General features: G+C 35.6%; 1 protein-coding gene across 1 annotated transcript in view; it reads left to right on the top strand.

Moving 5' to 3' along the window:
• Nucleotides 1–2,499: 2,499 nt before the first annotated feature.
• The window catches only part of LOC107570037 (stromal interaction molecule 1-like), a 25,703-nt gene continuing 11,190 nt past the window's right edge, over nt 2,500–17,012 (top strand). Inside the window, exons 1-4 of the mRNA XM_016256231.1 lie at nt 2,500–2,698; nt 4,136–4,247; nt 5,281–5,396; nt 13,665–13,842. Of these exons, the coding sequence (XP_016111717.1) occupies nt 2,500–2,698; nt 4,136–4,247; nt 5,281–5,396; nt 13,665–13,842 (605 nt within the window). The remainder of the gene's footprint in view (nt 2,699–4,135; nt 4,248–5,280; nt 5,397–13,664; nt 13,843–17,012) is intronic.

Below are 17,012 nucleotides of genomic sequence, written 5' to 3'. Positions count from 1 at the left end.
GTCTCTATTCTTGGAGAGCTTTAAGAGACGTCTCCTCTTAAGTTTCTAAATGTATTGTGTTATGAAAAGACAGACGCCAAGGTTTATTTCTGCAGCTCATGGATCTCTTGGACCGGTTCCTTTGTGTTATAACACTCTGATATACACAAACACGACCGGATGCATCACAGCCTACATCAGTCTCTCTAGTACCACACGCTCTGAGCTGATAAAGTTCCCACTCGTGAACGTTCACCCAAACTACTGCAAGTTCGCTCGGCACAAACCAGAGCTTTCCTGGCCCTCAGAACCTTGAATGTGGTAACACAACAGCTGTGCAGATTTGCGGCCTAAAAATAGTTGTTTGCTAGTTTTAGTTAATACCACAGATGGGTCTATTTTTAGCCCCCCTCATAGTTAGAGCTGGAAACCTCCACAGACACAGTGTTTTCTCATCGCATTAACTTTCAACTCAGCATGATGGTGAATGAGTAAGCTGCAGCAGGCTAATAGGTGTCCTGATGCTTGTTGCTGCTTGTGATATTAGGTTTATGTTATGTTTTTCATTTTACAAGCTATCTGTTCATTTACCCTATGGTATACAACAGTGACTGCCATGGGTTTGGAAGTATTTTTCAAATTTATTTTCTGCAAAAATTCATGAACCAATACAGCTAGCTCAGGGATTATTAAAAAAATTACAAACTTTGGTTTAAAGCATAAAAAGATGTGTATCTCTATAAAATGTAAAAAAGTATATGAACATATGAAAAAAGGTACAAGACTGTATTACATTTTTTTTTTATTAATGAATTAACTACGTATTGCATTTTACGCTATTATAATATTTTAAATTAATTATATTCTTTATACTACTATATATTTATATAAATAAGTTGCACTAAATATTTTACTAGATCTGTATATATTATTATATTTATATATTATATAAAATCAGTTATATAGTCATAGAGTAAAAATACATGTGTGTAAAATGAATATTATATGCATATTATATATTAATAACAATATTTTTACAGGTTAATCGGGATTGTTATTTTATCTTTTTTATTTTTATTTATTACTTTTTTTCTGTAATTATTGGATAATGGTTTATGTTATTCTTTACTGAGAATTTTGTGTGTTTAATGAATTGGATGAATGGGACTTGTCCTGTCTAATGCTCTTTCCAGTGATCTGGGTTTGTTAAAGCATTAGTACATGATGAATTGTATCAGCCTGTGTGACGTAGTGCAGCAATGCGTGTCATGGTTGGTGTTATTTTGCTCTTTAGGCTGCAAGATGCAGGAAACATTTCTGCAGGAAACCAGAAGCCTCCTCACTGTGCTATTCTGAGTCAGGTGGTCTGCAGAGGCCATAACCGCTAATTCAGACCCATGTGTAGGCGTCTCTCAGAAAGAGTGCTCATCTAGGATCAGCCTGACCTGTCACTAAATAAATCCACTGATTACAAGGGATAAAAGACAGAGGAGTTACTGGTCAAAATCTGCACTTGTTTATGTAATTTGTCATGTGTTTTTGACCTTCATCTTAAAGAGTTTTGCCCAACTGGTTATGAGACACTGCATCTGTCAGCATTCTACCGCTCAAGGATATGACATGCAGACTAGTCTTGTGAAATGACATATTTTTGCTTGTTTTCTCAGCAGTTAACACTAGTCACATATGAACCTTTCGACTTTAATTTGTGAAAGGCCTTTTTATAAAGTAGCTAAGCATAAGAATAACTGGTAACACTTTAGTATAGGGACCAATTCTCGCTATTAGCGAGTAACAACCTTACTAACTATTAATAAGCAGCAAATTAGGAGTTTATTGAGGCAAAAGTTGTAGTAAATGGTTTGTTAATAGCGAGAATTGGACCTTAAACTAAAGTGTGACCAAATAAGTTTTAAATTATTAATATTTCAAGATAAACATTTACTGGACTGAAGCAACTTGGGCTTACTTGTTTTTTTTTTTTCATTCAAATTTCATTCAACTGAAAAATCATTCAAATTTAAATATCAAATATGATACATCAGGCTTTTGTTGAATGTTTATTTGTTCATCTGTCAAGCATCATTTTTGCATTGCATTATGTTTTGCCCCCTACAATAAAAACTACAGAGCTTTGATAATAAAACTAATTTAAATAAAACTATTTAAATGTCATCTTACTATGACATACTGTTTTAAAAATCGAATTGATTTACATTACAGACATCAGAATGTAATCTTAATCTTTGGTCATATAAATAACATCTTGCACCAAATTACATATATTTGCTCAATTTGGGCCTCTGAATGAAATTGAGGTTTGTTTGTTTGTTCAACAAAAAAAAAAATCGGTCTTATAAGTTTTAAATGTTTTCCAGTGAACCTGCATTGTTTCATTGTACTGCAATCTGTTTTTCTCTTTTTTTTTTTTTTTTTTACACCATCTAAAGGTCTTATAAAGGAAACATTTAAAAAAAAAAAAAAAAACTCTGCTAGTGGAGAATAAAGCAATCATATTCAATGTTTTCCCTTTCTTCTGAATGCACTGGTATCCTTGAGTTGCTAATTGGAATACATTTCATTTTGTTCCCTGTTATCCAACAGTTTTTAAGAGAGGACCTCAACTACCATGACCCCAAAGCCAAGCACAACAGTTTCCACGGTGACGACCAGCTCATAAGCGTGGAGGACCTGTGGAATGCCTGGAAGAGTTCGAAAGGTGAGCGCAACTCTTTCATAATGACCCATTAACGCAGAAAGCTGCTTGTCATGCTTTTTTCACATGCAGTGGAATATGTTGTACCTTTTATTGAAAAACAGCTCATCGGTTGACCTTTGCTAATGCAGATTCACATTCTTTGAAGGTTTTTGCTGACTTGAATACATCAAAGTCAGATTTTTTTTACGTTAAGTTTTTTTTTTTTTCAATTGACTGCACAATATGCCTTAAACTGTACAGCTGGATAAAATGCTGTGGAAAAAATAGGTTAATTAAAATATATCCCAGATTCATTCTGTGATACCACATGATTTTACCATGGTATTTCTGGACATGCATTGTGATAACATGATTTTCTTTAAGTTACTTGGCCATGTTAATATGATGGTGAATCAATATTCATTATTTATTTTATTTCACAGTACAACTGTCAAATTTCAATACAATATTTATTATTATTATTGTACTTAATTATACATTTATTTTTACATTGAAATATTGCAACATATTTGTATTTTTTGTAGTAGTAGTAATAATAATAATAATAATAATGAGCACACACACACACTGAGCACAGTTTTGTGCTAGGGTCAGGCGAGAGAGATATATGCTCTTACAGTGTTTTCATTGAGAGCTGACAGTGTCTGCTTTTTTTTCAAATGTGGTCTGACAGTGATTATTTATGCCAGTGTAATATTTATACTCCATTAAAATGTGATGGTACTGGATGGTTATGCCAGCTGTCCCTTTGCTGTGTATGCTTGATTTTTGGTGTCTTTCCCCATTTTCATTGAAATATCATGGGCAGTTTTGATCGCTTAGTGTGTCATTGCCATTGACGGCTGATTAATTGCGATGAATCTTAGCCACTGGCAAATTTCTTTGTTTTTGCAAAATTCTTTTTATTTCATCGTCAGAATGTGACACTGCAGATAACCCAGTCAGTGCTAGCCATGTCCAAAAAAGTGATGTAGGAAGTGGTGTATGTAAAAAAATAAAGAGAGTTCAGTCTTACATGAAAGATTTGGCTTCTACCCAAGATCTCACCAGGCTCATATTGTACAGTCGGACTCATACAAACAATGATTTTAAAGGCCAGAAATAAATCACACCGTATGATTAGGATCATTTATCAATTAAGACAGATTCATTTAGCATGGAAAAGAAGCTTCTTCAAAATCAGATAATGACACTCTTAGTCACACACTCTATTCCCTACAGACCTCTGATGATGTAACGATTTGTTTTTTAAAAACCGTCACGATTCTTACTAAACTTAAAACTCCATTAGGATACTCGTTTTAAGTCAAAACCACCCACTTCTGGTCACACGTTGTATTACACGGCATTTATCAGCTTGTTTTGATCAATTAATTCTGATGCGTTGTGATGTTTATGAATTTGGCCTAATTCTAGCTTTGTGTTTCTGTTCTCCAGTGTACAACTGGACAGTGGATGAGGTTGTGGATTGGCTTATCGACTACCTCGAGCTGCCACAATATGCGGAAGCCTTCCGGAAGTTGAATTTCAACGGTACATCCATGCCCCGGTGAGTTTTAACAGCAATAATTAACAAGAAGAGTGGTTCTTTAAAGCTGTTGTGTGTAATTATTATAATATTATGTAATATAAATTATTTATTTTATTATTATAAAATTGCATTATATGTATACATGTGCCTACACACGTACATACAGACTAGTGTTCAAAAGTCTTTTATGCACAATGAAAATACAATAAAAGCAGTAATAATGTGAAATATTACTAATGTTTTTTATTTTAATATTTAAAATATTTTGTTTATTTCTGTGATGGTAAATCTGAATTTTCAGAAGTCATTAGTCTTCAGTCACATGATCCTTCAGAAATCATTCTAATATGCTGATTTGCTCAATAAATATTTCTTATCAATTTTGAAAACAGTTGTGCTGCTTTATATTTCTGTGGACATTTTTTTAGTTTGTTTTTTTCAGAATTCTTTGATGAATAGAAAATTCAGAAAAGCATTTGAAATAGAAATATGTGTTCATTGATGTCTTTGCTGTCACTTTTGTACAGTTTAATGTATCCTTGCTTAATAAATGTATTAATATCTTAAAAAAACAAAAAAACTTACTGACCCTTAACTTTTGAATGGTAGTGTGTAAGTATATGTACATTTATAAAATGTACTCTATCCCAGTTTAATATGCACAGACAACTGGAATTTTGTAAATCTGTTTCTTTTCCCCAAAAATGGTCATCTGTGCCATTTGGTGGTACTAGTAGTGAAGAAATTAAACCGCAGGATGTGTTAAATACATTTGAGACTGTGTGCTCTTAACTTCTGACATGCTGGTTCAATTAGTTTGGTCCGAGTGTGATGGGGAAACACTTGACACTTATCCTAACCAAGCATTTATTCCACTTTTAGTGAGACAAGAATTACTTGACACTCAAAACTTGACCGCTGTGAGCATCATTCATGGATTTAAAACCTATTTATTATGGTCAAATGTTTTTCTTTAGCTCTGAAACTAATTTTTCTGTTTGACTCAGTAAGTCTGACCTCTTTTGTATTAATTTATTTTTCTCGTTTCTAGATTGGCGGTGAAGAACGTCACTCTGACACAGACCGTCCTGAAGATTCTGGACCGGAGTCACTTTCAGAAACTACAGCTCAAGGCTCTGGATACGGTTCTGTTTGGAGCTCCTATGAGTGAGTGAGATTTCCCTCTGGTAGACAATCATAAATCAAACCAAAACATTCAACTAACCTAAATCTGTCTTATAGCTGTCATATATATTTTCTAGAAATGTTTTTAGCGATCTGTACCTCGTGTCTGCTTAGATGTGATTGTTTCCGGTTCTGTTGTAATATGTCTTTAACTTTAAACATGTTCAAACGTGAGCCAGCAGCTGAGGTGTCTATCACATCAGATGATCGATAGCCCACTTAAACATGCAAATAAGCTCAGAAGAACCTGCTTATCTACTTGGGCTTCAGACGTCTTCTAGTGAACTGCCAGCAATTGCTGATCTATATATGGGAGGAGCAGTAGAAATGCAAGCATGGGGTTACTTCGGATTTAGGATTAGCATCTGAGAAACTGTTATTTTGGACTTGCACTTATCTAGAAAACACTCTGTCATCCAACAAGGCTTTGGCATTTAGGATGTATGGCTGATTAAAGGAACACGCCACGATTTTTGAAAATAGGCTCATTTTCCAACTCCCCTAGAGTTAAACAGTTGAGTTTTACCGTTTTCAAATCCATTCAGCCGATCTCCGGGTAGCACTTTTAGCTGAAAATAGTCCCAGCTAGGTAACTTCCAATAAGCCTATTTTCAGGCGCTGCGTAATATCATTGCGCCTGCTGCACGCATGATATGGCAGCAAAGTTCCTTGATTATTACGCCGGAATGAGAGTATAGTTCCTAGCCATATCAGCCTAGAAAATCGCAACTTTTCATTTTCCGTCGGTCTTAGTACACGATGTAACTACAGAAGAGTCGAGTTTTAAATAGAAAATTCAGAAAAGCATTTGAAATAGAAATATGTGTTCATTGATGTCTTTGCTGTCACTTTTGTACAGTTTAATGTATCCTTGCTTAATAAATGTATTAATATCTTAAAAAAACAAAAAAACTTACTGACCCTTAACTTTTGAATGGTAGTGTGTAAGTATATGTACATTTATAAAATGTACTCTATCCCAGTTTAATATGCACAGACAACTGGAATTTTGTAAATCTGTTTCTTTTCCCCAAAAATGGTCATCTGTGCCATTTGGTGGTACTAGAAATTAAACCGCAGGATGTGTTAAATACATTTGAGACTGTGTGCTCTTAACTTCTGACATGCTGGTTCAATTAGTTTGGTCCGAGTGTGATGGGGAAACACTTGACACTTATCCTAACCAAGCATTTATTCCACTTTTAGTGAGACAAGAATTACTTGACACTCAAAACTTGACCGCTGTGAGCATCATTCATGGATTTAAAACCTATTTATTATGGTCAAATGTTTTTCTTTAGCTCTGAAACTAATTTTTCTGTTTGACTCAGTAAGTCTGACCTCTTTTGTATTAATTTATTTTTCTCGTTTCTAGATTGGCGGTGAAGAACGTCACTCTGACACAGACCGTCCTGAAGATTCTGGACCGGAGTCACTTTCAGAAACTACAGCTCAAGGCTCTGGATACGGTTCTGTTTGGAGCTCCTATGAGTGAGTGAGATTTCCCTCTGGTAGACAATCATAAATCAAACCAAAACATTCAACTAACCTAAATCTGTCTTATAGCTGTCATATATATTTTCTAGAAATGTTTTTAGCGATCTGTACCTCGTGTCTGCTTAGATGTGATTGTTTCCGGTTCTGTTGTAATATGTCTTTAACTTTAAACATGTTCAAACGTGAGCCAGCAGCTGAGGTGTCTATCACATCAGATGATCGATAGCCCACTTAAACATGCAAATAAGCTCAGAAGAACCTGCTTATCTACTTGGGCTTCAGACGTCTTCTAGTGAACTGCCAGCAATTGCTGATCTATATATGGGAGGAGCAGTAGAAATGCAAGCATGGGGTTACTTCGGATTTAGGATTAGCATCTGAGAAACTGTTATTTTGGACTTGCACTTATCTAGAAAACACTCTGTCATCCAACAAGGCTTTGGCATTTAGGATGTATGGCTGATTAAAGGAACACGCCACGATTTTTGAAAATAGGCTCATTTTCCAACTCCCCTAGAGTTAAACAGTTGAGTTTTACCGTTTTCAAATCCATTCAGCCGATCTCCGGGTAGCACTTTTAGCTGAAAATAGTCCCAGCTAGGTAACTTCCAATAAGCCTATTTTCAGGCGCTGCGTAATATCATTGCGCCTGCTGCACGCATGATATGGCAGCAAAGTTCCTTGATTATTACGCCGGAATGAGAGTATAGTTCCTAGCCATATCAGCCTAGAAAATCGCAACTTTTCATTTTCCGTCGGTCTTAGTACACGATGTAACTACAGAAGAGTCGAGTTTTAAATAGGAAAAATATAGAAACTCTTTAGTCATTTTTGAGCAAGATGCTAATGGTCTAATCAGATTTTATGATCTATGCTAAGCTGCAATTAAACGTGCTACCGCCAGACCCGGAGATTGGCTGAATGGATTCGAAAACGGTAAAACTCAACTGTTTAACTCTAGTGGAGTTGGAAAATTGAGCCTATTTTCAAAAATAGTGGCGTGTTCCTTTAAAGCCTTTGTATGCAGGAAGGCCAAATAGTTTTGGTTTTTAATGAGTCAGTAGCTATGTTTCTATCCAAAGATGCGAATTGAACTTATGCGCAAAATTGGAATATCGCATTAAACATTTGCGAATAAAGCACCGTTTCCATCCAACGAGTCAAAGAGAACAAAATCGTCACTTCCTGATAAACTGGCACTAAATATCTCTAAGAAAACTAGGAGAATCCACTGAATATAATAATTTTCATATGTAATAAATTGCTTGCGCTTCAGAGAGAGCAGACGTAACACAATAAATGCGGTCATTGCTTTTAGAGGTGGATGCCTGCTGTTTGGGAATGCAGTCATGTAAGACAGTAATTATACGGAAATACTTTGACAGACTTTCCTCAGGCATTTCAGAATGACCAAAACAACATCTAGATGCTGTGAATGAAATCGGTCCGCTGGTTAGTCAATTTATCCCGTCTCATAACGCAAAGTCACATGACTTTTTCAATGCGCATGGTGGAATTTATGCAGTAAATGTGTTTCCATCGTAGTTTCTGTGCATTTTTTCTTATCGGATAAAAAGGTGATCCTACTCAGTTGTGCGCATATGTTTTTTATGCACATTTTTAGAATTTATGCGCATCTTGGCGTTTCCATCCAGCGTTTTTTTTATGCGATAATCCAAAATGCGCATAAAAATATGTGGATAGAAACATAGCTAGTGTGAGTAGCTACACTGTTCAAAAGTTTGACATTGGTAAGTATTTTTTTTAATGTTTATAAAAGAAGTCTCAACAAGCCTGCATTTATTTGAAAAACAGTAATATTGTGAAAAACTATTACTATTTAAAATAATGAAATATATTTAAAAATGTAATTTCGTTTCCATCCAGCGTTTTTTTTATGCGATAATCCAAAATGCGCATAAAAATATGTGGATGGAAACATAGCTAGTGTGAGTAGCTACACTGTTCAAAAGTTTGACATTGGTAAGTATTTTTTTAATGTTTATAAAAGAAGTCTCAACAAGCCTGCATTTATTTGAAAAACAGTAATATTGTGAAAAACTATTACTATTTAAAATAATGAAATATATTTAAAAATGTAATTCATTCCTGTAGTGAATTTTCAGCATCATTACTCCAGTTTTCAGTATCACATGATTCTTCAGAAATCATTCTAATATGCTAATTTGTTGCTCAAGAAACAATCCTTTTTATTCGCAGTGTTGAAAACAGTTGTGCTGCTTAATATTTTTGTGGAAATAATATTTCTTCAGGATTCTTTGGTAATTAGAAAGCTGAAAAGAACAGCATTTATTTTAAATATATTTTTAGAATGTCTGAACTGTTGGTCAATTTAATGCTCAATAACACCGTTGATTTCTTTAAAAAAATAAAATGAAACTAACCCCAAACTTTTGAACAGTAGTGCATTATATAGACCTAAAACAGGCTAACAATAGCACTTTTAAGGTGGTCCTAGACCAAAAATTCCAGAACCCATTGTCATATTCTACCATATTGATCAATGCAATTTTCTTCCATTTATTTTTCTACGGTGGTCCATTTTTCCTCTTTAAATGTTCTCTGAGACCAATTAGCCAGCATATACAGGTCTTGTGAGGCTCGTAGTCATCTGCTGTAGGCCGATGGGGAAGGCTTGAGGGGTTGGATAGGGAGGGTGTAGACGATCACTCTGTATTCTGAGCACACGTCTTTGGCGCACTGAAACGGATGCAGCCCATCGTGTCTAACCTTCCAGAATGCTGGTGTACTGGTTCGACAGGTTTACAGGTATTTATCAAAGAGAGACCGTATTTGATCCATTCCCTTTCTTTTGTTTAATCAATGCCTTATGTGTTTACAAAAAAGCTTGTTCCCAGGAGCACATTCTTACACAGTCTGTTACATTCCTGGGAGTGTTATCTAAAGAATCTGCCTTGACCTGGAAACAGGATCAGTCTGTACCATGCGCTATGCACTCTTTCTGTTTGCTGACCATCCATCAGCTCGAATTGCACGTCACAGATTAGACAGTAACCCTGCGATGTGATTTGATATACGCCACACCCCAGAATACACCGGGGCTGACATAACCATGCGCTACACATACCTTTTGTTATGAGCAAGAACAAAGTTGTTTTAGTGCTAGAATGAGTGTTTGACATTTTATTAATGCTTAGAATGCTGTTCCAGGTCTGGCCAAAGCACTTGTTTTTATTAGCCACGTGGCATGTCTTCCCTTCTGTTATTGCCATTTGTTTATAAATATTTATTTTGAATTTATAGCTCCATAACAGCGAATTGGTCCAAAACAGCTGGGTCATCCTGTCAGAGGTGTTGTGAACAGTTCTAGTGCAGGTCTTCTGTTTTATTATGTATACATATATATATTTATTTATGTATTTTATTTTTTGAATAACAGAGCTATGTTGTGCTTTTAAAATGATTTTTTTTCTTGTACTATGTAGACATACTCTACAACAAAACTCGCAGTGCGAAGCTATTAAATTCAGGGGGAAAAAAATAATTATCTGCAATAACTACAGATGCATGATTGTGTCTTTATTGGTTGATATTAATTTTTAAATTTAAATAGTTTTTTTTTTATTTTACATTTAGATTAATGTAACACTCAAAATGTATCTTTAAACTGATATTTTTAAATTGCAAATGTTTTTTTTCGTACTGTGCATTATAATATTAAATTTATTCAATTTTTTTTATTTTTATTTAATAGACAAAATTGTATACATTTTAATATTGGCCATTTATCAGCCACACTATGAAAATAAGAATTTCAATATCAATATGCCCAGCAATAATGGCAGAAATTGTCAGAGTTAACAAGAAATGTGCATTTGGTTATTTTGAGTGCTCATGTTTCTTTTACAGAAATATTTTAATTGTTGGATTATATACACTATCGTTTAATGTTGGGGTCAGTTTTTTTTATGAAAGAAATTAACACTTTTATTCAGCAAGGATGCCTTAATTTAACTGAAAGTGACAATGAAGATTATATAAAGGTTTATAAGGTTAAATAGTATTTTTTGAAGTAAATGCTATTCTTTTGAACTTTTGAAAGAATCTTAAAAACGTGTATCATTGTTTCCAAAAAATATTAAGCAGCACAACTGATTTCGACATTAATGATAACATTGAAATCAGTATATTAGAAGGATTTCTGAAAGATCATAGGACACTGAAGACTGAAGTAATGACTACTTAAAATTCAGCTTTGCCATAACAGAAATTAATTACATTTTAAAATATATTAAAATAGAAAACCATTCATTTAAATTATAATTATTTCAGTGTTACTGAACGAAAGAGATTTCTTTCAGAAACATTAAATAAATCGTACCCAACCCCAAACCTTTGAACAGTACTGTATATTTTTAACAGATTGATGTGAATTGACCATTGCAGCACATCTAACTTTTTTTTTTTTTTTTTTTTGGTCTCGCCAAGTTTTATTAAAGACTTTTGTCTCTCTATTAGATAGAGGATGGAAAATTGGTTAAGTTTTTGTTGTACTAACCTTAACTAGAAAACCAAAATGCTACAAAAGTCTGCAATCCTCGCCCCTTCAGATCCAGCAGCCTTAATTTTTTAAGCATTTGCATTTGACATTCCCAACTGTGGTTCCATTTAGAAAACAAGACTATCCTCTCAGAGGTCTGAACAGAGAGTCACAGACAGGGTCTGTATGTGGCAGATCTCATTGTGAAAGTTGACCCTGAAGAGGTCCGGCTCCAGGAAACCAGGGAGATGGTGCAGCCTGCATTTGACGGCTCAGCACCACCCTACTGATCTCCAGGCACTGATTCCAGCTGCCCTGGTAACTCGGGACAATACCGCCATCAGAAACACGATGCCCTATACCCCTCGTTTTTTGTTAATTCGCTGACACAGTTGACAGGTTTTAAAAGCCTACACCTCAACGTTTAACAACAGCATTTGTATATTTTGTCCCCAGAGAGTGTCCCATCACAGCCTTCTGCTTGTGAGATTAGTTTTTAATGTTAGAGCCATGGTGCTGCAGCTGTTAGTGCAGATGTTCCAGATTCATTGAGCTGTGGTTCTCATGTGGGTCATGCAGGTTTAAGCTTGGCCTTCCTTTGCATTTCCTGTTACTGTACACTACTGGTCTTTTTTTATGTTTTTGAAAGAAGTCTCTTATGCTTACCAAAAACTGCACTTTTTTTAAAGCAGGAATACAGTAAAAACAGTAATATTGAATATGTTTTAATAAAATGTAATTTATTCCTGTGATACAAAACTGAATTTTCAGCATTATTACTCCAGTCTTCAGTGTCACATGACCCTTCAGAAATGATTCTAATATGCTGATTTGCTGCTCGGTTATTATCAGAATAGAAAGTTCAAAAGAACAGCATTGATTTAAAATGGCAGTCTTTTATAACCTTATGCTGTCAGTTTTGAAGAACTTTGTCATTTTTGGATGAGTTTAATGCAGCCTTGCTAAATACAAGTATTCCCTTTTTTTAATCTTAACTTTTGAATGGTAGTGTATCAAGGTTTCAACAACAATATTAAGCAGCACAACTGTATTCAACATTGAAAATAAGAAATGTTTCTTGAGCAGCAAATCAGCATATTAGAATGATTTCTGAAGGATCATGTGACACTGAAGACTGGATTAATGATGCTGAATATTCAGCTTTGCATTACAGAAATAAATTACATTTCAAAATATATTAAAATGGAAAGCAGTTATTTTAAATTGTAATGTTTCACAATATTACTGATTTTACTGTATTTTTGATTAAACATATGCAGCCTTGGTGAGTCTTCTTTCAAAAACAGTAAAAATCCTTTGGCCAGTAGTTTATACCCTTATAATCAAAGGCAAAAGCTCTGCAAATAGTATTTTAGTATGTTAGGTTTTGGTAATTAAAGCTATCAAGCTGATGCAGACCAACAATTTTTCGTGCTAGACAACCGGTCGTGCTTCCTAGAGGATGAGGAGTTGAGAAGAGTGTTATTGAGTCATCCAGGGTCAGGACTGTGTGCTATCCCTGGGGCTGTTGTTAGGTTAACTGTCTTGCCCAATGGCACAGCAGTGGTAAGTATTGCAGGACTGTAACTGCAGAAGCCCATGTATCCCTACAGTAAATGTAAATGAACGCTTTAACCTTTACGAGATGAAAGCGCTGCAGCTACACTGTGTGCCAGCACAATATTTGCAAGAAAATTGCATTAAACAGCTTTTGTGGGAAGCATTTGAACAGCTTGCAGAGAAAGCCAATGTTTTGCGTGTATCAATTTGCAAACTGAATTTAGGTTTTGTTCAGAATGCAGATTGACTTCTACTACTACAACCTACACCTACACCTCAGCTTTGCACTCTTAAACAGGTCATGGGATCTGTTCCAAAACCTTTTGAGCTGCCTACATATGCAGCATATTAAAGCATCATAGACGCACTCCTGATGTGAAAGCTATTGTCTTTTTTTTTGTCTATTTGTCTTTATTTCATTCAGTACTAAGACGTATCAGTTCAAAAATTGTTCAATCTAAGCACAAGGACTGGGATTGGGAACCCCTGTACTAGAGTAAAGACTAATGTAAAGAAAAGTCATTTTACTGGAAGTGTCTTATTAGAAATGTTGCATATTATGAGTTAATTTGTGTCCTTAAGCACAGCACTTAACCCCAGGTTGCTCCCTGTTCCTGGGTTTGCTAAATGACTACTTGTTTAAAGTATATGCTGGTTTCTGTCTCTCGCAGTGAACAGACATAACCATCTGAAGGACTTCATGCTGGTGGTGTCAATAGTCATCGGAATGGGAGGCTGCTGGTTCGCTTACATCCAGAACCGGCACTCTAAAGACCACATGAAGAAGATGATGAAAGACTTGGAGAGCCTCCACCGGTCAGAGCAGAGCCTTCACGACCTACAGCAGAAGTGAGAACCTGTTCTGCTCTGTCTCTATTTTTAGATTCTTGAACGAGTGTGAGAAACTGTAGTGACTCTTGAAGCACTTGGCACTGGTGTAAGGCTTTGTTTTTTGGCATTAGACGCATTGTATGTCTCCATGCAATGTGTCTAATGTCATATTAACCACAGTTTTAAGTTGCATGAAGTTGGATTGTTTTTGACAAGCTTTTGAAAACTTGCAGAGCTTGCTTTGATATTCAAAAAGACCAAGTTATGAAATAACCTTGACCTCCAGGTGAGCCTTGTACTCCTGTTTATTTTGAATGAAACTACTGACATATGACTCACGCACAGGAGCTCATTAAATGTTTTTTAGTGAGCCTGGGCTTCCCTTCTGAGGGAACAGGATATGGAGCCGCATGGGAATAAACTGCTGTAGAGAACATCTGTTGTAAGAGAAAGAGGAATGGCTAGAAAATGAATGTCTGTCTGTCGTTCTGTCTATCGTTGTATCATTCAATCTGTCATTCTATCTATCGTCCCTATCTGTCATTCTGTCTGTCATTCTATCGTTTTTTCATTCTATCCTTCTAGCTAGACTTCTTTCTGTCATTCTATTTATCTTAATTTGAAAGACTCAAAGTTCTGTCTTCATGCTTTGAGGATTTCATGATTTTATGTGGTATGACAAATGAAAACGGCGTATTTGATAAAATAGTACCTTGTGGTACTTGTAATGTCACATTTAACTAAACTTGTTAACCTCGTTACCGTTTTTGAAGGCATTATTACAACATGCATACAAATATTTAATTTATCTTAATATGGCATTATGCAATTTATTATTACTCACTTTCTTTGTCTGAAAGACTGTTTACAACTGTGCAAAATGTATGTTCTCAAACTAGACAAGGCACCTGTTTCAGAGAATGACCCATAGCTCACTGAGAATATTTACCAGCAAGTGTTCAATACGTCAGTGGCATTTGCAAACCATTACACATATGCTGAAAATCTTAAGGAATGTGAGAATGCAGATAACGCTCTGATCCCGCAATACCAACCATCATCCGCTAGCTTCCTGTAGAAGTCCTTTTGAGAGAAAGGCACAGGAGCGTGAGTGTCCGGAAGAGTTCCTGTATCCCTTTAGCATGTGAATGAAGTGTGAGAGCGTGTGTGAAGGGGACGGGGCAGTGGAAACTATGCAGAGTGTGTATGTTACAGTGGAGGATGTCCAGCATGTTGTGTTCTGACACAACCGCCCGAGTGACCGGGTCACGTCTCCAGGGATTGGTGGGTGAGAGGCTTACAGAGCTTCGGTCGCCCCAGAGGGAGGTGATTAACCCCAGATACTTCAAATCATCTCAGCTTAAACTCAAGGATAAAAATAAAATAAATGACTCGGACAGTTATGCCATGCATGAACGCAGGTCCTTGTGGGCTGTCCTTTCCTAAAAGTACATTTAATTTGATGTAGGCTTGGAACATTTCGAGATGAAACAATGTCATTTTGCCCTTAAAACAAGCTGCAGTGGCCGTTTGTATGTAAGCATTTTTTTCTTCATTTGAGATGTATTGTGAAGGCTTATGAAAGCCGTGGCAGTTGAGTCAGTCTTTCCAGCAGTTTTCTGTGTAGGTGTATTGATGCATTTCACACCAGAGAAACCTCTTCTCGAAAGCTTCCAAATTACCACACGCGCGATCTGTCCATTCACTCCGAGTCAGAATTGAGGCGTAATGTAAACTGCCCATTCTGCATGGCAATTTACAATACAGTTTGATTAGAAGTAGAATTATACATGTGCTGTAGGGTGTTTTGGGTGCGTGGCATTGCTATCCAGTCGTTTTAGTGTGTCACTATGAGGTTGCTAGGTCATTCTGGGTTGTTGCAGTTGTATTGGTAGAATTTTTAGATGATTACATTACCAGTCAAAGTCAAGAATTCACAAGTTTAAAATGATACACTCTGTTTTCACATTTTCATATTATTACTCATTTGAGAGCAGGACATATTATTTATACTGCTACTACTACTACTACTACTACTACTATTTTATGTAATAAATTATACATGCATACACTTCCAGTTAAAAAAATTATTTTTTATGTTCCTGAAAGAAGTCACCAAGGCTGCATTTATGGTAAAACAGCAATATTGTGAAATTATTACAATTTAAAAGAATGGTTTGATCAAATAATTACAGCCTTGGTGAGCATTATAGACTTCAAAAACATTTCCAAATCTTAATTATTTCAAAATTGTGTTTATTTTTATTTTTTATTTTTTTTCTATTCAGTCAAGTAGTATATATAATTTTATATATTTTTTTCTTTTACTTTAGCTTTCACAAACTTCTCTATTTAAAATATTTCTAAAAACCATTGTAAAGATCTCAATTGAGAAGTACTTAATTGAAAAGCTGTATTCACTTCTGTCTTTACTATAGCTGGCACTCTGGGACAAACTGCTTTGAAAAATGTATTACTTGCTATTAGGGTTTTTTTGTTTGTTTGTTTGTTTGTTTGTTTATATTGAGAATTGACATTTTAGCTTCCTCTCATTGTATTTGAGACAAGCTCACATGACTCTCATTCTTAGAGACCATCCTCATTCTCTCCCACAACTCTCACATGCTTGTTTGACCCTCATAAAATCAGACGTGAGAGAATGTTCTTCACATGCGTGCAACAGTGAACCATATTAATCTAAGCTTGCAGGTGCACTTTGTGGGAGAGGAATAAAATAAGACTTTAATTAATCATCGCATGCATAGTCTAGTCTATTGTTTGTAGTGTCTTTTGTTTTCATATCTGTACTTTCACCAAAACAAAATAATGTTTTGTTTCAATGTGAGAGTAAAACAAAAAATCGCCGTTCGAGCAAAGATGGCAGGTCAGACGAAATGTTTGAATGTATAAAAACTGGGAATTGAAAGATTAGAAAATGATTAAAACTTTAGCGCCCTAGTAATTCAATCATAAAAAGTTTAAGATTGTAAATGAGAAGACTCGTCTTACTAGATATTTGTTGTTGGCTTGTAACACAGAGGTATGATTACTTGATTTGGAGGATGGTGAATGGCAGAGGTCAGGATTGAGTGCTGTAGATTTTCAGTCTTGGCTTGAAGTTCAGATCACCTTACAATAGTCCTTCACTCAATGACCCCCCCCCCCCCCCCCCCCCCCCCCCCCCCCCC

This window comes from Sinocyclocheilus grahami, unplaced genomic scaffold (assembly GCF_001515645.1).
Source record: "Sinocyclocheilus grahami isolate Dianchi unplaced genomic scaffold, SAMN03320097.WGS_v1.1 scaffold1408.1, whole genome shotgun sequence".
Classification (NCBI taxonomy): domain Eukaryota; kingdom Metazoa; phylum Chordata; class Actinopteri; order Cypriniformes; family Cyprinidae; genus Sinocyclocheilus; species Sinocyclocheilus grahami.
Note: the sequence above shows the minus strand (reverse complement) of the source record. Positions and strands in the feature narration are given on the sequence as shown.